Genomic DNA, 22,875 nt, shown 5'->3' with positions numbered 1-22,875 from the left:
TAATTATTGCGCCCCTAAGGGGTGTCCAAGTTGGTGGAGTTGGTAAACTCTTGACCAACGTAGTTTGCAGACTATTGCGTTAGTTCGAGGGTTTACCCAATACGCACTAAAAGTAGCGGCTGCGAGTTCCCACGTCATAAAAAAAAATAAATTATTGCATCACACCAGTTGAAATAAATGAAAAACAATGCTAAAAACCTAATTACTATGAATGAATATATACATCTATGCTGCATGGTTTGTACATATTGTTGCTCAGCTGAAATTTATTCCATTTGCCAACAAGAATATTATATGTGGGAGTCGTTATATATATATATATATATATATATATATATATCAGACGTAAGAAACATAAATAGTATATTCTAAAACACCGTAGAGGATATTAGGGTCGAAAGAGTAAGTGCTGGTAATCGCGAATCCACGTGCCATGCGGAACACTCCGGTGCCACCAACCACCGGCAGCTCCCGTGAGGCATTCGTGATCTGATTTCTTCCCGAAATAGACAGCGTGCTTCCGCTATACCGACCGGATGTAAAAACAAAGTTAAGGTTCATGGTTAAGGCCGATATCTCCAGGTCCGATGAAGTGATCAGCCCTGCCCAGTTCCGCTGAATCTCTTTCAGGCATGACCGTCAGCGGATCATCCACTACCATGACTTGGCCGAACGTGGTCGGCGAACTGGAAGAGATGGAAGATCTTGCTACCTCGTATACGGTTTGATTTTCACCAGCTAACATGTCTTGAATGAAGAAATGGAGCTTGGCTACCTTCTCCTTTTGATGGATTAGGTTTCGGAACCATTCTAGATCTTCATCATTCGGCCCTCGCCCTCGTTTTCTCGCCGAAGAATTCGGTATGGATATCATCAATGAGTAAAGCATAAAGATCACGTTGGCCATGTATATATATATATATATATATTTGGTTTCTAATTAAACAAAATATGTTTTGAGAATTTAATTACAAGGAAAGATTATAATTAGTAAGTGTGGATGATAACTGGATTATATAGCAACTGGGGGAAATAATTTAAATGGATTAATTAATATAATTTTCACGCAAAGAAACATTCAACTCTTTTACATGGCATGGGTTTTACGGAATCCGTACATGCATGTACCGCCAAGTACTATTTTCTTTACGTTACGTACCTTGACTAAGACTGCGACATAAACCTTGGGGCGAGGGCGAGACTTTTTCTTACGAGAAATTACACAATTAATTGTGGCAACTAATGATATCCAACTCATCCCCAATCACTAAAATCTGATACCGTATTTTAGTTATGCGAAAAAAAAAACAACTAAAACCCGATAGTAGTCGGAAACGAAGTGGAAAAATATTGTTGGGCAGCTGAAAAATTCTCATATATATATATATATATATGATCCCATCATGGCTTTATGGAGCCTAAAAATGGAAAATTCGGGAGAAAATTAGATATCAATTTTCGAATAAATATCTGGTTTCGATCCGGAACTCGGTTTCTAGCTACTAATTATACAGGCCAAGGAATTTTACTATTTAATATAAGAAAAAATAGAATTTAGTGAATTCTTTATAAGGGTTGCTTTTTTTTATGATTTGGTTGATTAGACTTTTAAACAAGATTAGATGTTTGAACGTTTCAACGCTTAGGTCTCTTTAATTAACTTCTACTTTGATTTAGTTTCTTGTAATGTCTTCATTATATTATTCATGTTTTGACTATATCTTTAATTTAATCGAGTCATTGTTATTGCTTCAATTTATTATTTATATTTGTTTAATAATATTTTTTTTGTTGATATTTGACCTATTATTTGCTTGCCTTGTTGTCATGATCTCGATCGATATCAAGATGAGATTAATTGATCGAATTTCGTTTCAGAACATGAGAAAACATATATACATAAAACCTGAATTGATCAGATAGATTTCAATTTCTTCGTGTTGCTTTGGGTGTAAACCAAAATTTCAGAAATATTATTAGTGATCATTTTTCTATCTAAATAATGTGTAATAGGAATATAATTATGGAATTTTGATTGAACACAAATTTATTGGTTGCAAAAAATAGATTGATAAATAACCCAGGAATTTTACATCAGTGAATTAATTAAACATCTACTTGATTCGGCTAGCTATTTTGAATCATTAGTCGCATGCATGCTGATTTTTCATTCGTCTAGAGTTGTTTAAAGTTCTTATTCACTTTATTCAATCAGCTAGCTAGTTTGAACATTAAGTTAAATATATACATATAGAAAATCAACAGTCATGCTTCTTTATTTTGTCCAACTCTGGGTTTTAAGTAATAAAATTTATAATATTTAAATAATAGCCTATAGGAAATGAATTTGTACTTTGAATCTCATCGGCCTTCGAATTACTAAACCATGAGGATTTACTCATTGCATGGGCCTATATAGCTATTATATATATTGCTGCATTAGGCAGATCCAAAACCAAGCTAACTATATAATCATTAAAAAAAACCTACATAGATATCTCTATCTGCTACATACTAAATCACTCGCTCCAAACAAGTGCAAAGCAATATTTTGTGGGTAGCCAATCAAACACTTGCCATTTTTGTTAATAGGAATATTAATTAGTGATTATTTGTTATAGGAATATAATTATGGACTTTTATATGAAAACAAATTTATTGGTTGCAAAAAAATAGATTAATAAACAACCCAAGAATTTTACAGTGAATTAATTAAACATATATACTTGATTCGATCGGCTAGCTATTTTGAATCTTTGATTAGTCGCATGCTGATTTTTCATTTTCTTATTCACTTTTCAATCAGCTAGTTTGAACAATTTAAAAACTATGGGGAGTCTTATGCTCCTCTTATTGCTTTACTCTCTTCATAATTAATATTATAGGTTTGACATGACAAATCATGAATTGTTAAATATTTTATTAGGGTAATTATATCCTTAAGGTAGGTTGAACTAAACCGAAATGAGAGAAGAGTGACGCCACTATATCCAATGGATAGTGGCGGAAATAGTGTCAATTATGGTCTAACAAATTGGGTAAGGAACAGCCGGGTCGGTCCGTGGATATGGATCCGAGTCTGCCTCATGAACATCCGTGAGATGGTCACAAGAATAATTTTGTCTTAATATTTTGTCTCTCATTTATCGGTATTATTTTTTAAATCTTACATATACTCTTAATTTTATAATCATAACTTAAAAAAAAAATATAATTAATCGTAATGTCTTAGGAAAGAGATATCAATTAAAAAATTTGTTGTTTTAGATAATGTATTATTCATAAAATTTATAATTAATATATACTAATGTATTAATGCACACACGCGTTGCGTGTTTATATAATAATTTTGTCATTAATTTAATTTATATTCAAATAAGAATAATATTATAGCTTAAAAATTATCGAGAGATTAAACTGTAATTTGAAATGTCAAAATTAAAAAAATAAATAATATAATATAATATAATATATATATATATATATATATATATATATATATATCAAATAAGAGCAATTTCGATAATAAAAAAAGATGGTGTCTAAGAGCTAGGTAGATTTTTTATATATAGGGAAAGATGTGATATTTGTGTAAAATTTATTTTTTAAAAAAATAAATATAATTTAGTTTAATATTTAGTGTTTATAATATAAATAGGTTCAAATAATATTTATATTATTAAAAAAATCATGTTAATAATAACGGGAGAATATATATACATGTGTGTGTGTTTTTTCCTTGCACCTCGTCTCTCGTGTAGGGACGTAAACAAATCGAATGATTCGCGAGCTATTCGGAGCTTAACTCGGTAGAAAGCTCGTTCGGTAAGTTTATCGAGCCGAGCCTGAGCTTCATTTTGAGCTCGACAATTTTGCACGAGCCGAGCTTGAGCTTAAGAATGTTCAGCTCGTGAGCTCGCAAACATGTTTGTTGATAGGCTCGGGAGCCTGAGCTCGGGCTCGGCTCGTTTAAGAGGATCGCTAGTACGGGCTCGAGCTCGGCTCGTTTAGGAAGCTCGCGAGCTCCAACTCGGACTTGGCTCGTTTAGGAGGCTCACGAATATGTTCATTTAATTTATGTGGTTTTATCTAATTTGAGTTTGAATAGACAAATAAAAAAATATTAATATTAATGCAAATGACATGAATGAAACATAATATTTTATTGAAAGAAAGAAAGAAAGATGAATTTTCAATACATAGGATGTAGCCACAATTTGTATTTTTTATTTTAACTTTAAAATAATTGTATTAAAATTCTCTTAAAAACATAATAAATAATAAATAAAATATTTATATGTGCATTATTACTAATGAATGACAATTCAATCAATACATTTTTAAAGAACTGAAATAACAATTTTATTTAAAATGTCTTACGAGAATTATAATTATATGCGATAAATGAATGATATTAAAAAATTTTAGTTAAAAGAAGTTATGAAATTATCTAATAAAATTTGTTGAGTTAAAACTTGTTAACTCAATATATGTATATATGCACAACATTTTAATAAATTTATATAATATCATTAAATAAAATATTTTATATACGGGTAGATCGTACGTATCACAAGTAATGTTTATATCTCATTATAAAAAAAATAGTGTGGTGGTTTTTTAAAAACATTTTAAAATAAATATACATTTTTTTGAAATTTAAAAATATATATATTATAATAATTAAGTCACACAATAAATTTTTATATACTTGACAGTGTAAATTTTCTTCAAGAGTAAGTGCCCGAAACTTGGGTTTAACATTTTTAGTTGGGAGCTTCAGATTTTATTTGAAAGATATAAAAAATAACGAAGCTTAAATTTTGAGTTTATTAATTATTTGATCGTGTGATTAAATTTTTGGAATGATGAATATAATTGTGTACTATACAGCAGAGGATAGTGCACATCGAACTTGTACAGATTGAAAGCAGTCGAAGGATTGTGGTTGAAATTTGAATCAAGAATTTGATCTATAATAAATTCAGAGATTTCATGATATATCATGACTTGAGCAGTTGGTAATGATGTTGTAAATTCATAAAGATAAAAAACTTTGATAAATGGAATTGGTGGATTTTTCGAATTGGACTGTGTTGGAGGTTGAAGTTTTAGATCATGGTAAAGTTATAAATAGTGTTATAGTCAATTTGATCGAGAAATTAGAATCCAAAAAAATCAAACTCGAGCTATGTTATATGTCTGACGAGTCAGAAAACGAGCCTACTTAACTAACCTGAAAACGAGCTCGCTAACGAGACTGTTTAACGTGCTCAGTTAACGAGCCTCAGCTTTCTTAACGAGCTCGCTAACGAGTCTTGCTTAAGGAGCCCAAAAACGAGTTCACTAAAGATCCTGAAAACGAGCTCTCTAACGAACCTGAAAACGAATCGAACTTGAGCCAAACTCGTTTAATATGATAAACGAACCGAACCCGAGCCGAGCTTGAGTCGAGCCCGAGCTTTTATATATACTAAACGAGCCGAGCCCGAGACTTATGATAAAAGCTCAGATCGAGCTCTTCGAGCCTTTAATTCTGTCAAACAAGCCGAGCCCGAGCTTGATACTGTTCGGCTCGGATCGACTCATTTACTTCCCTACTCTCGTGTTTTTTTAAATTTTTTTTAAAATTTAAAATTCCCCTTCCCTTAACCAACCCAATCTCCCACACCCCATCCATCAATTCACGCATCTTACCCCTTCATCTTCAATGTTCTCTCTCTTCTCTCAAACAACATCACCACCCCCCACCACTCTTCTAGCCACCATGATCGTTCATCCCTTTCCATGTATCTCCGCTTTCTCCCTCCTGTCCTGGTATTGCCATCACCAACCCCGTCATTCGCAGCACCATCGTTGAACTCGAAACCTCCTCTTCCTCCAACTGGTGCTCTCCTCCTTGCCAGCGAAAAAATTCTTGTCAGTGTTGTTGTTTGTGTTCGTCAGGCATCTCTCCCAGATCCGACAAAAACCCAACCCAGCTCTCAAACCCCAACTCGGCTCCATATAATCGGAAATCTCCGTCCTTTTTTTTATATATATAAACAACACACACACGGTACAGGAAAATCACACATCCACTTCGAAAGTCATGGTAACCTTTGAAGGGATGCTAAGGTTTATATACCACACACATGCATACACATATGATGTGAGCGATGTGGAACACTAGTCAGAAGTGAATCACCATGAAAGCTATCACCTAGCCACACCACTTCAATAAACATTCAGTTTTTTTTATATAAACAACACACACACACGGTACAGGGAAACCACACATCCACTTCAAAAGCCATGATATACTTGTTGCTGAGAATTCCTACTTTCTCCATAAATCAAGCCCAAATTTTTATTTTTTTTAAAAAAAAAGTGACTTGAGCTAGCGCTTCAAGTTCCCCTGCAACCTAGGTGCTGAGGAACAAACCTATATATATATATATATATATATATATATATATATAAACTAAAATCTTAATTATAATCGAAACTATTAAAATATTTAATATTTTATCTTAGTTTGAATAAAATTTTTGTAAATCAATTTTTACATTCCAACAACTTATGTTTTTGATAAAATAATTTTCCAATATTTTGAATAACATACTAAAACTTGGAATAAAATATAAAGAATATGAATTTTTTTGGTTATTTGCACTTTTTTTATAGATATACTAAAATTTTATGAACTTTTTCTGAAAATATTAAATTTTATTTTTTTTGAATAAAAATTTTAATTGTCAAATACGGTGTTTGTGAATTAAAGATAGTAGATGTGTGATATTGTCTAACAATTAATTAATTAGATAAGATTGAGTGTTATCAACACTTTTTGAAGTGTAAATACCACTCTTATTTTTTTATATATATAATTAGCTAAAATATCACGTATCATAATCATGAGAATAATTATCACATAAATTAACATGAGAATAAAAAGACATTTTGCCAACAAAATTTAAAAAATCGTACCCTTAAATTTTGAATTGTGAATTAATAATCACATATTCACATCTGCAATCGCAAAACATAGGGTGTCACAGCACTCTATAGACATCAGTAATATATTCAATTCCTCTAACAGAAAAAAACTAAAATATTTTGAATCAGAGATCACTATGTACCGATAACTACAAGATAAAAAATGCAGGTTGAATGGTTTATTACAAATATATTTGTCACTATAACTCTGGAAATTTTGACAAAAAAATAGCATGGTGCTTGTTTTAAAAAATAGGCACCTTTCCAAAAATGTAAATATAATCCCATCTACAGGAACATACAATTTATTGTAGTGTTTCAGGTCACGTATCAATGTATTCTGGAGAATCGACGGTTCTCAGAAGCTCTTTCAAATTCGCTAAGACGTGTCGCGGCCCTAAGCTCTTCACGCCGATGAAATTTAAAAGCTGTTCTAAATCCTGCAACCATGTGATATATAACTCATATGAGAGTTACTGAAATTTTAATCTTAACTAAATAAGATGTCAGATGACCGAACTGTAAAGAATGTTTTCATGTTATACAGATATTAAGCTCTGTTATTACAACTCATTCAACAATTCAAAATTATAATTTACCTTGTTTAGCAAAAATACAGCATAGGCTGCTCTTGTTGAGTCTTGACCTTCGACGAAAAGAGGAAATTCCATAGGTTTTGAGCTTGTCGAAATTGTTGGATCCAAAGTTGAACTGGATGCTGAATTCTCAATTGAAGGGGCATAATCTTGTATATATGATCGAGAAGCTCCTAATCGAAATGGATATCGCAAAGGAACTTGCAGATAAGAAGCTACAAGTAAGACAACCTGCATAGAAAGGGATTGTGATCAAGAAATGCTAGTTTGGAAAATAAGTGTACTTACTTGCATATTGCCAAATATCAACCACCCAGAAGTTTGAACTAAATGGATAAGCACTTCTTATCCTAAATTGGTGTTAAAAAGACATAAAAAAGAGAACATAAAAATCATGAGATAGCATTTCATATTTTGAATGTAAAATAGTAGCCTGAAAACTACCGTAATAAATACATTAGTCATTAATTTCATGCCCCAGAAAAGAGATGACACATACATGAGCAACATATCCCAGAGCCGTTGAAGATCGCTGAATCTCCTTCTTATCGGTGAAAAATCCCATCTTCGTAAAAGGGATCATAGTAAGATGCAGACCTGATATGGTCAATGAGGCTTGGTTGACAGGTTTTGATCCAGCAGAAACACCTGTAATTGGCAACAAATAAAAACAATGATTATTTCACAAAAGATACGAATCATTCGTCGGTAAGAAATAAAAACACCGTAACTTGTTCAAGGAGAAGGCGTATCAAATGAAGCCAAATACTTGTTACAAACAGGGAGAGGGGAGAACATATATTGAATCACAAAATTATTCAAGTGCATCAACAAGGTTATTGAAAAATACATAGAAGTTCAGAATCAAATTCTATAAACAAAAAGTTTAAAAAGACTACAAAGATCTATAAGTCAAAGCCTTTGGCACGCACACATGAAAACATCAATAAGTATAGTGAAAAAAAAGAAATTAAAGCTTAACTACATTATTTATTTCTCTGAAGTAAACAGATTCAACAAGGAACAGTTAGAGGCACTTGAATTCTCTATAGATGCTACACATATTCGACATGACTGAAATAAGTCTAACCAAATTTAACATTGGTATACTATAGCAGAAAAAAATAAGAAAGAGATTGAAAAGATCACGTCAACTCATACTTTTTGAAAATTGCACAATACTCTCAAGGGATATGTATAAGGTGTCTAGTAAAACTTCAAAGGGTTATGCCAAGTTTGCATTTTGCCGTAATAAACTGTTAGGAACCACAATTTATATATATAATAGAAGAGAATTACAGTAAAGAAAACATCCAGAGATAAACTCTGTCCCTAGCCAAAGCTAGTCCCTAGCACACGCTAGTTAACACTCAACAAAGAAAATGAACTGAATGCCTCCCAACTCTCCTTCCTCACATATTTATTTAATACACTCTTCTAGAGGCTTCTAAGCCTATTGGGCTATTTAGATCTAGGCCCAGGTCCGTAACATTACCACCGTCTTCAAAATCAGCCTTGTCCTCAAGGCTGAGTCTTGAATCTTGATCTTCCAGTCTCTCCAGCCAACATAAAAAACAATAACATCAAAATCAAGATCGACGAGCTCATTGTTAAATTCCTGCCACTGCGAGAAAAACTCAAGAAACTTATTCTTCCCAAGTCTGGCTTCTGTGACCATTAAGCTGCTACAGAAATCACTCAACTCTAGATTCTCTGTGTCTTGCATGGTCATTTTCCAACGATCTTTGCTCCACACGTTTCCAGTGTTTGACTTCATAATCAAAGAATTAACTTTGCCGAGTTCTTTTTCGATCCCAACAGCAGCTTGGAATCGAAAAAGAAATCCAGTAGATGACCATTCAGCTGAGTGATAGCTTCCTTTTATCAGCTTCAACCCCTTCATGTTTGATCCTTCTTGCTAAAATCTGCCCTGATTCATAATCACTAGTCATGTCAATCTCTAAGTCTAAGGGAGATTCTTTCTCAAGCAGCCGTCTAACTCTTATCCAGTGCACAATTGTAGTAGACATCTCATCCAAACACAGTCTCCAAGCAATTATTAGCAAGAAATCCACCCCTTTAAATCTAAATACTCTTCTGTTCATTGTAATTGCACAAACCCCTAGACCTTTACAGACTTCAATCATGTTGTCATGATACCCATCGCCTACCCATAACTCAACGATGTCCAGCGGCTCCAACTCCTTTGATAAGGATGTAGAAATGTAATGGCTGACATCCCTGTCCTCCCATGCCAAAATTGCATATCCACTAATTATATCAAAGGATCTCAGATTATTAAGTTGCAACTTACCTTTCACTCGATCCAAAAGTTGATGTATGATTGTCAATTTCCAATCTTCGGCCCTTTTAAATCTTGACTCTGCCTTCCTATTCTCCTTCCGCTTCCTTATAGGCTGTTGGCTATCGGCTTCATTGAAGCCTTTGCCCTGCCCTTTCTTTTTTCCAATTTCTTTAGGTGTTTGCAATTGGCTTACTCGGATGCTTGTTCCCGCCTTACTTTCGTGGAGAAACATCAAGAGCGACACCCCTTGCTCGTTCTTCCATTCTCGATCTACGCCTCGGCTGATAAATGGACGCACATCGCCCTGAACTGAGTGTTTTTTAATAGATCGGGCCCATTCCATGGCCCAGCTATTAATCTCTTTGTATACTGGCCTTTTTGCATTCAGCCCACCCTTATTAGGGTTGCTCCAATTTTTTTTCTCTGGGCCCCTTAAACACCAGGACTATGCATGGTAATTTAGCCCAAGCCCACTCGATTGTTTTAGTCTCCAACCCTTCGCTTTGAAGCCTTGGATTCCTCCGCCATGTCTTCCAATTGGCGATTCCTTGGCATGGTTCTATTGCCTTATCTGGAGCCTTCTTCTTTTTAACCCATTGGAACCGACGATGCGTCGCATTTTCTCTAACCCTTTCTTTCTTCCCGTGAAACCAAGGATGAGCGGGATCCTCCGCACAACTGAACGTGATTTCCCGGTGATTGATCGGAGAACCAATGGTCAGTTCAGAGTATGGTTCAGCTTCAATGCCAAGCATTTCGTCTGATGAGAATTCACCTTTTTCCTTAACTCTCACAAAATCTGGTACTGATATTTCCTCCATGTCAGTGTCATCGATCGGCATCTTTGTAAATGGATTATGATCGTCCTCTGCACTCTCCTGCACATCATCCTGTTCCTCACTAGTTTCTTCTTCAGCTTGATCGTGCGTACTCTTTTGGGTAACTTTTCTGGAATTCAAGGTGAAACTTCTTCCATCAATCTGGTTTTTCTTTTTGAGGTATTTATCCAATATCTCCTTAGTCTCCTGCACCAATTCCAAAATCTCTTGCAGTGTTCGATCGTGAGTTTCTGTGGTTGCCATTTCTTCTCTCCCAAAAATTATCCGGCAGGTAACGGAACAATTGTTAGGAACCACAATTTATATATATAATAGAAGAGAATTACAGTAAAGAAAACATCCAGAGATAAACTCTGTCCCTAGCACACGCTAGTTAACACTCAACAAAGAAAATGAACTGAATGCCTCCCAACTCCCTTCTTCACATATTTATTTAATACACTCTTCTAGAGGCTTCTAAGCCTATTGGGCTATTTAGATCTAGGCCCCGGTCCGTAACATAAACACATGTACCGCGGTGAACAAAATGGAGTAACAAACACAGATCACGGTTCATGCGAGAAAATTAACGGCAATTAAATGGCTGGTACGACAATTAGCGTTGTGTAGTATTGCATTCTAATCAGCACCCAAAATGGCTGGTAAACTGCAATTATAAGAAAAGAAACGACACTCTTCCTCCTACACAAGTGACTGTTATTCCAATCAATCACTTAATAAACTAATTGACAAAAGTCAATCTAGCAGCAAACAAATACAAGTATTTACATAACAAAGTAGAAACATTTTACCGAATAACCCAAAGAATCTTGCAATACAACAAAATGCATTGACAATTGCATCTGACATAAGGCAAACTTGAAGAGTTCGCACCATAGTAATCGAAGGCACGTGTCTTGCGCACTTAACTGGGGCAAAATTCTAAGCATGTATGCACACCTATTGGAGGAAGTTTCAGTTCCAAACAAATAAGAATAAGCTGACCCGGTTTCAAAGTGAGATACTTGACGAAAAATAAAAACCTTGAAACCCTCACAAACCTATAAGGTAGAAACACAATTAGTCACTCGCCGTAAAGGCCAAAGGGTCCTATACTTTTCTCTTCTTCCCATCTTTTAAAGGTGAAGAGCAGATAAGGAACATGAACCAGTGCCATGATTCAAGACTGTGACAAGAATAACCTAGTCTAGCCTAAGAACTCTGGCAAATATGCAGGAGATAAGATCATGAAATTCTTGTATGATACTTTATGAGCTTAACAATACTGAGAACATATAACGACTCCTTAAAGTGTTCAATGTGTATGCCAGCTCTCCATATAGGATATAGAATAACATGTTTATAAAGTTGATTTAGATAATTTTGCACAATACCAATCTCCCAACATAATTTAAATAGATAAGCCAACTATTTATTATACAAATCGAGCAACCAGTTGCATATGTCCCTTTTTATACTAAACATTTCAGAAGCAGAATTGTGAAAAGTATAAACCTCAAACTGAATGTGTGGCATCGACAGTATCTGAGCTGTCTAACCAAAAAAGAAGAGCATGATGCATTAAAAAACATCCGATGAAGATTCATCACCTGGCTTAATACTGCTACTAAATGATTCAAGTTCTTGCTCAGGAACTTTTCCAATCACAACCTTTACTGGATACAGAAAGGAAACCTGAGACACCAGATATTGTTGCCTCAGTCTCAATAACCTCTGCAATTTTTTCAGATGATCATAACCTTTGTCTCCAGCAAGTGACTTAATTGAATCCTGCAAATTGAAAATTCAAATTACAGATGCACAGAAATGATTCCAAGTTGAGCTCAAATAAATCCAGTCTATTAGAATTTTTTTTTAAAAAAAATAAGGCAGTGCACTAGGAAATGAGAAATACAAAATGATTTGCAACAACATACAAAACATTTAAATTACAAGATGAGTGTCGCTCGAAAAATTGAGCACTTTCAGAAAGCAACATTTAATTCTTCGCATAAATGATTGGATCGCGAGAGAGGCTTATTGTCATTCAAAATCAAGCATCTCATAAAAGCAATCTCCATCACAGTATTATATATGAAATAAAAGAACATACAAGGCACCACAAACCAATAGCATATTCACCAGTGTGTGAGGATCAAATGCCAATTCATTTCATCAGAAAAACTAGAGAAAGCAATCTGACAAAGTAGCCTTCCACTATATCGAAATGCACCTGCATGCGTCTGCTGGCTACAGAAAGTGAAGTCCCACCAGCCAAAAGGGATCTAATTTTCGCACTAAGAAGTTCCTCCTGCTTTCTTACTTTCTCCTTTACAACCTTTGAATCCATCGACATGTTTCCCATCACCAACTTACGATATTCCAGTCTTTCACGCATCTGATCAAGCTCATTTGATTGGCTTAACGACTCGGCTTCTACCTGCAGCGAGAACCCACCAATGGAATGAAGCAGGATGAAAGGAATGAAAAACATTACAAGAAATGGGGAAGGATAAAATAAATACTACAATTTCTTAGGTAACTAAGTAGGTCGTTTACTTAAAGCAAGTACAGACATAAAAAGCCGCTCCACATGAAAAGTACAATACTAAAAACTAAGTAAAAACTTAAGAATCGATCAGCAGACAAATTATAGTAAAAATACATTTGAGTAATAGCGTTCAGAAATGTAATCTATGTATAAGATTACAAACTTCTGATCTAAAAATACAGCAACAATATATGCTAGTTTTCTACTTTCTACAAATAGATGATTCTGAGAGAGTATCAATAAATAAGAGAATGAGAATTCACCATAAATAAATGCAGCCTTTTTTTTATATGTGAGTTCATGGATGTGTTACCAATTAAAAATGTGATGACAAAGAAAACCAAATGTTTTGAAAGACGAATTGAGAACATTTTTTGTATACATGGAATTTTATCCATTTATTTATTCTCAAGATAAAACAACATCTTGTGTTCAACTTCCCAAGCAAAAGAAACAAATCAAATTACTCAGTTAATAAGTCCACAAGGAGTGTGCTTAGGATCAAGACGAGGCTAAGTCCTTATGCCATCACACAAGTCAACCCACAACCCTCAATAAAGCATGCACCTTCAATACACACACATACATGCATTAAGGTATGTAAGGAGCTTGTCTTCAAAATGTTTAGATTTTGTACATGAACACCTAGTGTGCCTCACTTCCATAAGGCCAAACTGCCAGTACTTCATCAGACACCTTGTGCATAGGCTCCATTATACCTATGTGCTTTATTGCATCATAAACCTTCAAGAACTACAGCTCAAAGATCATGCAACTCAAGTTTAAGTTTCAAGTAGAATGTTTGACAGTGATGTAGCTTCCAGGTTAAGAACTATAATCAACTATGCATTAAGTTGATGTATGTACAGATGTGCCAATAAAGGCTAAAAGGATCATGTTTATAAAAGTTGTAGTTTAACAAATCATGAAGCCATGTCCACGGAACCCACAGATCCTGAGACCCTACCCCATTAGTGTCTAAAAAATGTCATTGTGGTAAACATCAAGCTGAATCACAGTCACAGAAGACATAAAATGAGCATAATCCGTGAACAAGAAGACATAAATGAAGAGTAATATTTTCAACATGGCGAGCCGCTTATGTGGCATGTTTTAATTTTTGACCATTGAGATACGTGTAGCTGGAGCTTACTTATAATGTTGTCCAAATAACATATATGCTAAACACAGGCAATTGGCAGTAATTATTATGAAAACACCTCTCTTCCTTCCCATCTTTATACTTGACCAATTCATCTCACTTTTCTATCCCCTCTCCTCTCCCGTACAAGAAACAAAGCCAAACAAAAAACAAAAATGGGAGTAACAAATTTTTCATGGCGCCAGACCATTAAAAGCATAGAGGAAAAGCAAGCCTTGGGGCTTTAAGTTCTTGCATTGTTAATTTATTAGTTTTTTATCGAAATAGATCATAAAAGAAAATTTTCATCTGCCAGAACGCATCGCATGATGTTGACAACTTTGCATGAGTCATCATCTCAAAGCATTAAACTGGATACGACCCACATCTATCTTCATCTAACGGTGAACATATTTGCAAGTGAACGAATAAATTCATAAAAAATCAACAAATTATGAACGAAGATGAATGAAAAATATACTCACTTGAATAAAAGAATTCAGCTTCTGGTCAAGCGCATTCTTCTTCTTTCTCGCTTCTTCGAGAGCGGAGGTTAAACTGCAGAGACGAGCGAGCTCCTGTTCGTAATCCTCCCAATCTATAATCTTTGCACGCTGATCCAGCTGTAATTCGCATTTCTCTTCCAGTGCCTTTACGATCGGCTTCGTCGATTCCATTCACTGCCCACGATCAAAGAATCTCTCGCAGTAAAAACTTGTGAATTTGTGACTTGAAACTGAAGCCTCGGGCCCCTATTACATGGCTGAATAAAAGGAATCTTGCATGACGAGGAGAAATAACCAACAACAAACCCTTTGGAGGCCTTTTCTCTGAACATTTAGTTGTATTGCTTCATAAAACTGCTTTTCAACAATGAGCTTTTCAATACGAGCTGGAACCCAAGGAGAGTTAGAATGTTAAAGAACATACGATTTAAGAAGCATGAGCCAGCAAGAAATTGATGGGTAAACAGTATTAACCTATGTTCTATTGGGTAAAATAAAGCCCACCACACAGCAAAAGAAAATCAAACCATCAAAATAATATATAGCTCAATGTTGAAGCTTGGTTTTTACATAACACTGTAACTTTGCTTCTTTGATGACTTCGATTAGTTTGATGGCACACGTACTATGAAAAGGAACTAGAGATCGATCAATTTGCAGAAACTGTACGATCGCAGATTTAGAGTAGCAACTCCACAACATGTCAATATTCGACAATCATCTTTTCTTCATTTGAATAGATTTGAAACATCAAGAACAGCATAATAACAAAGTTTGTAAGCAGATTGATAGAATCACGTCACACGAAGGAGTGCTCAAATCGGACGTTGTAACTAACCAATAGAGAGCTCTCATCGAGCGGAATCCCTATTTGCTTCCAACAGCGTAAAATGACCGGAGACGGAGCTGAAATGGGCAATGAAAGGTGACGCGAAATTGGGGCTTAGGGTTTCAACAGGGGAGAGGAACGAATTAAGTTTTCTGTTCGGGAAGTAGCGTAAATTATTATTATTATATTATTACTTTTTTTTTTTTTTACTTACATAGGGGTGGGGTTGCGAAATTGGGGAGGAGTGATGCCACTTTACCCAATGGGTAGTGGCGTAAATTATGGTCTAACAAATTGGGTGAGGAACAGCCGACTTGGTCCGTGGATATGGATCCGAGTTTGCCTCATGATCATCCGTGAAATGGTTACAATAGTTTTTGTCTTAATATTTTGTCTCTCATTTATCGGTATATTTTTTAAATCTTTTTATCTCACCGTTTGTTTTGAGTGATAAGATAAGTAATCTATAGATAAGTAATATAATGTAAATTAAAAATAAATAAGAAAAAATAGTTAATACACTATTTGATTTGATGAATAGATTATAATTTAATTGATTTAATTGATATAAAATTATTAATTAATAAATAGATAAATAATATGACGAAAATAAGGAAAAATTAATTGGGATAAGTTATACATAGATTAATAATACATCAAACCAAACAATAAACTTAAAAAAAATTATAATTAATCGTAAAAGAGATATCAATTAAAAAATTTTGTTGTTTTAGATAATGTATTATTCATAAAATTTATAATTAATACTAATGTATTAATCAAAAAGGGTTGACCCCGAAGGGGACCCCATCCCACATGAGTCAGAGGCCCATTGGCTCATGCGAGGGTTAAATCGAGGGATGTGCACGAGTAGGCAGGGACCTGAGGGAGGGAACAACATGGTCCAACCCCCAGAGTATACCCCCAAATATTTCAATGAGGAATATGCTCCACACGAGGATCGAACCCGCAACGCTGGGGAATTTTTTCCCAAGTCACCTCAGGCCTTACCAACTCGCCTATGCCCGTGTGGGCTAATACTAATGTATTAATGCATACACGCGTTGCGTGTTTATATAATAATTTTGTCATTAATTTAATTTATATTCAAATAAGAGTAATATTATAGTTTAAAAATTATCGAGAGATTAAATTGTAATTTGAAATGTCAAAATTAAAAAAATTAATAATATATATATATCAAATAAGGGCAATTTCGATATTAAAAAAAGATGGTGTCTAAGAGATAGATTTTTTATATATAGAGAAAGATATGATATTTGTGTAAAATTTATTTTTTTTAAAAATAAATATAATTTAGTTTAATATTTAGTGTTTATAATATAAATAGGTTCAAAATAGAGAAAGATATGATATTTGTGTAAAATTTATTTTTAAAAAAAAATAAATATAATTTAGTTTAATATTTAGTGTTTATAATATAAATAGGTTCAAATAATATTTATATTATTAAAAAAATAATGATAATAATAACGTGAGAATATATATATGTTTATTCACCTGCACCTCGCCTCTCGTGTCTTTTTTTAAAATATTTTTTAAAAATTTTAAATTCCCCTTCCCTACCCCCATTTCCCATACCCCATCCATCAATTCACGCATCTCATCCCTTCATCTTCAATGTTCTCTCTCTTATCTCAAACAACATCACCGCCCTCCACCACTCTTCTAGCCACCACGACCGCTCATCCCTTGTCTTGTATCTCCGCTTTCTCCCTCCTGTCCTGGTATGGCATTCACCAACCCCGTCATTCGCAGCACCATCGCTGCTCAACTCGCTAGGAGGAAATTTTTTTTTGTCCCAGAGTGTTTTGTCGTGCTATTTTCGTAGTTGAGCCCCGGGGTCCCATATTAGGTGATATCAGAGCGATAAGATACCTTGAGTCAACATTAGAAGTTGGTGAGTGGGGTAGAGTCGAGTTTGCACGATTGTTTTCGCATGAATTTTTTTTGCATGAGATTGATGCATTACGTGACTATATGTAATTTTTTTTCATGCGAATGTGACCTACCCCTTGAACCTATGTGCTATGTGATTATGTGGCATAACATGTAAAGCAGGTGTGTGTAGCATGAATAGTGCCCGCCTAGGCGGAAAATTTTTACCTCCTAGGCGCAAAACGCGTTGTTCAACTATTCCCCCAAAGTTTAAGCAATGAATAGTTCCCGCCTAGGCGGAAACTTTTTATCGCCTAGGCGCAAAACCCGCTGGAGTACTATTCATGTGTGAGACTAAAATCTCGAAATGAACCACGCATCATATTTTAGAATCATACAAATATCCGAGGTCCAAAATACATGAAATACCGGTAAAATATGACAAGTTTGACGATACAAAGTTTAACAAAGTACTCCAAGTACATTTCAAATGCACGCTCGATACGACACCAATAAACCCAGAGTTCCACTATTACACTCGATCCCAAATTCTCAATGGCCTCTCGAACTCGACCTTGGATTACCTGTTGTAATGCACACACACAAGACAAAGAAACTGTTGGAAAACTGATAAGTATAAAAACTTAGTATGAACAACGAAAGCATATAATCATCAAGTATATCAACTCAAATGCATATCAGAATCGATAAAAACTCAATCGATGTCTTTTCACAATACATTGTGCTTTCGTGAAATGCATGAACAATAACATGTTGGCTTCCAAAAAACGAATATCAAGTCATTGAGGTTCGTATCCGACCTCGGCATAGATGCTAAAACTCAACATCTAAACATCAATGTTAAATCTCACCATTGATGCTCTTATTCGGTTTCTTTGTATCAATGTTAAAGCTCACCAATGATAATCGACATCAATGTTAAAACTCACCATTGATGCAATAACTCACCATCGATGTTAAATCTCACCACCGATGCTATCAATCCTGAAAGAAATCGGGCTCAATATGAATGAGATGATGCAATGCTCAAATGTCACTCTAGCTTTCTCTCACTAGTGTTTGTTCCAAAATCATCTCAATCCATGCATATCATTTGATTCATGAAAATGGCATAAACATAACACTGATAAACATTGAGAAATCATCAAATCATTTCATGTCATTTACATCACGTGAATCAAATAAAATCACATAATCAATCAGTTCCACATAAACGGGGCTCGAGAAATCAAACTCATCTCGAGACTCAACCCAAATCTTCCTCGTATGCTCATACCTTTGAATATCAATTAGAATGTTCAACTTCCAAAGCTTGATCGATTATTAGAGAACTTGAATTCTCACAAATTCAATTCGTTAATCTCCAATCCAATAGTATAAACGAAGCCGTCATCGCAAGGATCGCAAATACGTATTTATCTTTGAATTCTATCGGTTGGATTTCTCGAATCGAAGCTTGAACAAGTGAGAAATTTCTTCACTGATTCCTCTCATCTCCCTTCATTTTGCTTCTGGAAATGGGAAAAGCAAAGTCCTTATTTGATTGGCTATTTGACTAGTCAAATCCCATATTTGCAATTTAGTTCTTGAAATTCTCGAACTTGCAATTTAGTCCCTGTTTAGTTTTCAAACTTCACTTCAGTCCTTTAATTTCTGAAACTCAAAATTTAAATCCAAAATTCCGTAAATTATTAAATTGAGTATTTTTTGGGGCATTACAATCCGAGTCAACTTTGTCTCTTGGTCCAACATTTTTTTCCTGACATATCTGAACAGAATTCTCCTAGCGTTCAACAAGAATCGCTTCCTTGTTCCCACAGTTGAAATATCTGAGTGGTGCTATCTCTACAACACTGACAAGTAGTATAGAAGTCTCTCCTTGAAATGATAAATATTGTTTGTAGAATCTTTCTAACTTGGGTACTACATACTTCCTCAGAAGTACCAAGCCTTACAATCACACCAGTGTCGAAACATCTTACAAAATTCACTTGTTTATGAGTAAAAACTCAGGCCCTTAATTTTGCAAAACATGTTGTCTCACTTTTGGAATCACATATCTATTAGCACGGAGTCCGATACTAACATTCGTAACCAAATGATGTCTTCTAACTCCAAGTGTTACATTTTTGCCTCTGAATTCTATCAAGAATACTAGTAACTTTTACTAATAGGCTACACTAATTCTATCAAATTCCTGACTTACCAAATTCTGTCCACACTAGTAGCAACAGAATAAGATACTTGCGAAGTCCTTTAAATTTTTATGCAATCTGTGATGTTATTGCATTCAACTCTGTCGAATTAATCACGAGAAATTTGGCGACTATAACCTTGCCATACCCTGAAACACCATAGGTCTCTGAAAGGGAATATTTATTTCCTTAAATCTTTTCAAGTTTTAAAAATATTTATTTTTAAGTCTTTTGTCTTTCTTGGACTTGAAGTTTCTTAGACTTAAAGTTTTAAATTTATTTATTTTCTTATTTAATAAGATATAAGATATTGTGTACTTATAATAATATATTTTTTCTATCTCGTATCTTTATCTCTTGTTACCTTATTGACCGCTAAAACCGGTTTGATTAAAAATCTAATGGCAAGCTCACCAGGTCAAGTTATAGATAATAAATAAAAATTAGATGTCGAACCCACATAGACTCTTATTTTGTAACTACCAATTTATATTTATTTCTACTTAATCTAGACTAGTGAATAAGAGCATATTCAGATTTTAAACTAGTAAATAAATTTGCAAATAAAGTTAAATTAACTAAAATGCAGCAAGAACATTTGGGTTGAATTCAAATGCAAGAAAAGATCGATCAAAGACACACGTAGGTATCAAATAATTCATGTAACATGTAGTCGCTTTGGGATTCAGATTTAATCATAGATTACAGGAATTTTCCTAAATTATTTAATGGTCTATTTCTAGAACAATTAAACCTATTCAAATATTGATGAATTAAATTTTTATAATTCTAATCAAATTTGAATGCATAAAATATTTGTGAAAATTCAATTTTCACCTAAAACCGTACACTGAAACCGAATACTATTTCTAGTCGATTTTACCATGTGTTAATTGTTAAAATGATCAAAATCAATCCTTTCTCTGTCAACTTAGGACCAATTAACATGCAAGAACAGTTGATCAGGCTATTCACAAGGCAAAAATAAATCTAACAATCAATAAAATAAAATCAAGTCTGAAAAATCCCAAATAAACATCCACGTTTTCTACATAAAATTGTTCGGCCCAATCACGTGGCCTTGATCGAAAAGAAAGAACTACTCAAAGTCTAACATAATTCTTAAAAATAGTTTTTAATCCAAAACATCAACTAAAAATAAAAAATAAAGAAAATAAGAAGAACAGAATTTGCAGATGCAGTAGTAGCCGCATCCTTGCCTTCAAACTCCTTGTGTAACCCTAAATCTGATGGAAAGAATGCTATTGATACGCCAAAGGATCCCCAAAATATAGTGTCCAACCCGAGCAAGAATTTACAAATTTAAAAAGTCTGTGCGCGCGTCTCGCTTGAGTGGAAATAATGTGCGCTCGAGCGAGCGTACTTGTAACACCAAGAACTTTTAAAATTTGAATATCATGCCTAAAATTATTTTCAGTATTTATATTTTTAATTTCTTGAAGTTAATTGTTTAAGTTTCAGTTAAAGTAGTATTGCTTGACTTATTTGAATTAAATGCCTTGAATTGTTTAGTTAGTGAGTTTCTATCCCGGCAGGTGACGATGGTGGGCTTCGGTGGTATATTTTCAAGACTTTCAATTTTAAGATTTTAAGTTAGAGGAAAAAGGGGATTTTGGCCAAAAATGTAAATTTTGAATTTTTAGGGGTCAAAAAGCAATTTTATCATTTTCTTGGATTATTTCCTAAAATTTTCATAAAATAGAATTTTATTAAATCCGGGCTAGTGTAATTTCAATTAAAATATTGAGAGTTGAAATTTTAAACTTAGAAGTTTTAAAGGTGCAAAAGTTTTGAGGTAAAGAGTTGTAATAGTGCTAGTAGCACTTTTACAAACAAAAGCAACTTTAAAACACTACACACAATACACTCTCATTTATTTCCCTCTAAAATACACATTTACAACCTAAGTCAAAACCCTAGCCCCTTTTTGACTCAAGAGCCGCCACCCCCCTTCCCCTTGAGATTTCCACTTCGGCCGGCTCCTCTCCCTCGCCTCCTAGCCGCCGCCGCCGCCGACCACCGCCGTCCCCACCGCCGGAGGAACTCCACAAGAAGCTTAGCTTGGTGTTAGCTTGAAGTTTCAGCTCTCCTTTCCTTTTTATTTTCGAATTTTTGAGTAGTCAAGGTTGAAGGAAAGTATAAATTGTTCTTGGGCTTTCATTCAAGAAATATCTACCCCCACCCTTAAGTTTCTTTTGCAAAATTTCGAAATGCATGATGTATATGTATGCATGTGTTCGGTTTTTAGCATGGTATGGTAGAGGTAGGGCTGTTGTTTTTTTATTGTTGCATATGATTGGTGTTTATGTGATTAAATGATGAATTTAGAAGCTATGGCATGGATTTTTATGTTTGGGTTTGCATAATTTCGAAAATTCAGAAGTGAAGTGCCCTAAATTTTGATGTTTTGCATGTGTAAGGGCTGGAATTGAATTGATGTTGAGGCATTTAATTGATTTGCATGAGTCTTGATTGATTACCCAATATTTTGAGGCTTTTGATGCTTAAAATTTGAAGTTTTTGAAATGTGAGGTGAAAGTGTGGTTGGGTGTTGTCTAAGTGCTTGGGAAAAGTCCTAATTGATGTTATTTGAGGTGTATTGATGTTTGGTATGGAGAAAAGTTGAGGAAAGAGGGTTATGGGGTTGAATTTTTGAGTTAGAGGTAAGTTGGGTGTTGTTGGGTGTGCAGGGAAGTACTGTTCACGGGGTTGGGCAGGTCTTGGCTTAGGTCTGGGCAGGGTTAGGGCTGTACCATAGTAAAGTTCATGATGTTGTGGTCGTGCCGGTATAAAATGGGCTTATTTCGGATAAGTTTGGACCAAGTTATGAGTCTTTTAAGTTGGAGGTGTAGGTGCAGATTTTTCTTTGTAAAAAGGGGCTGTCCAATTTTCTTGTCTTGTCAATTAGCTCATTTGATCATTTGATGTTACCACCTATTCCTAGGGGTAATTTGAAGTGTTTGTTAAGCGTCGGTTCAAGCGGGACGGGTTTTGGTTAAGGCATGACAAAGTTTA

The 22,875-nt window shown here is 34.5% G+C and overlaps 1 protein-coding gene and 1 pseudogene across 3 annotated transcripts; both read right to left on the bottom strand.

The window, feature by feature from the left end:
- Nucleotides 1-339: 339 nt before the first annotated feature.
- On the bottom strand, nucleotides 340-907 carry LOC140861060 (dirigent protein 21-like; annotated as a pseudogene).
- A 6,211-nt stretch (nucleotides 908-7,118) lies between these two features.
- LOC140865445 (vacuolar protein sorting 38) lies at nucleotides 7,119-15,878 on the bottom strand. Of its 3 annotated transcripts, none has more exons than XM_073270096.1 (7): nucleotides 15,734-15,878; nucleotides 14,875-15,281; nucleotides 12,931-13,137; nucleotides 12,308-12,488; nucleotides 8,074-8,222; nucleotides 7,578-7,805; nucleotides 7,119-7,418 (listed from the first exon to the last, which is right to left on the bottom strand). In XM_073270096.1, exons 2-7 carry the CDS (start codon nucleotides 15,064-15,066, stop codon nucleotides 7,302-7,304), a joined length of 1,074 nt encoding a protein of 357 aa, XP_073126197.1. In that variant the 5' UTR covers nucleotides 15,067-15,281; nucleotides 15,734-15,878; the 3' UTR covers nucleotides 7,119-7,301. The 3 variants fall into 3 exon arrangements, with proteins under 3 accessions (XP_073126197.1, XP_073126198.1, XP_073126199.1); XM_073270097.1 differs by having other exon boundaries at nucleotides 14,875-15,249; XM_073270098.1 differs by having other exon boundaries at nucleotides 14,875-15,239.
- Nucleotides 15,879-22,875: the final 6,997 nt, after the last annotated feature.

The sequence above is a fragment of the Henckelia pumila genome, chromosome 4 (assembly GCF_033568475.1).
Source record: "Henckelia pumila isolate YLH828 chromosome 4, ASM3356847v2, whole genome shotgun sequence".
NCBI lineage: Eukaryota > Viridiplantae > Streptophyta > Magnoliopsida > Lamiales > Gesneriaceae > Henckelia > Henckelia pumila.
Note: the sequence above shows the minus strand (reverse complement) of the source record. Positions and strands in the feature narration are given on the sequence as shown.

Coding starts and splice junctions, on each gene's coding strand:
- LOC140865445 (XM_073270096.1), bottom strand. CDS start 15,066: ATGGAATCGACGAAGCCGATCGTAAAGGCACTGGAAGAGAAATGCGAA. Junction 7,806..8,073: donor CTCTGGGATATGTTGCTCAT/GTATGTGTCATC, acceptor CTTTCTATGCAG/GTTGTCTTACTTGTAGCTTC. Junction 7,419..7,577: donor CTGTATTTTTGCTAAACAAG/GTAAATTATAAT, acceptor ACATGGTTGCAG/GATTTAGAACAGCTTTTAAA.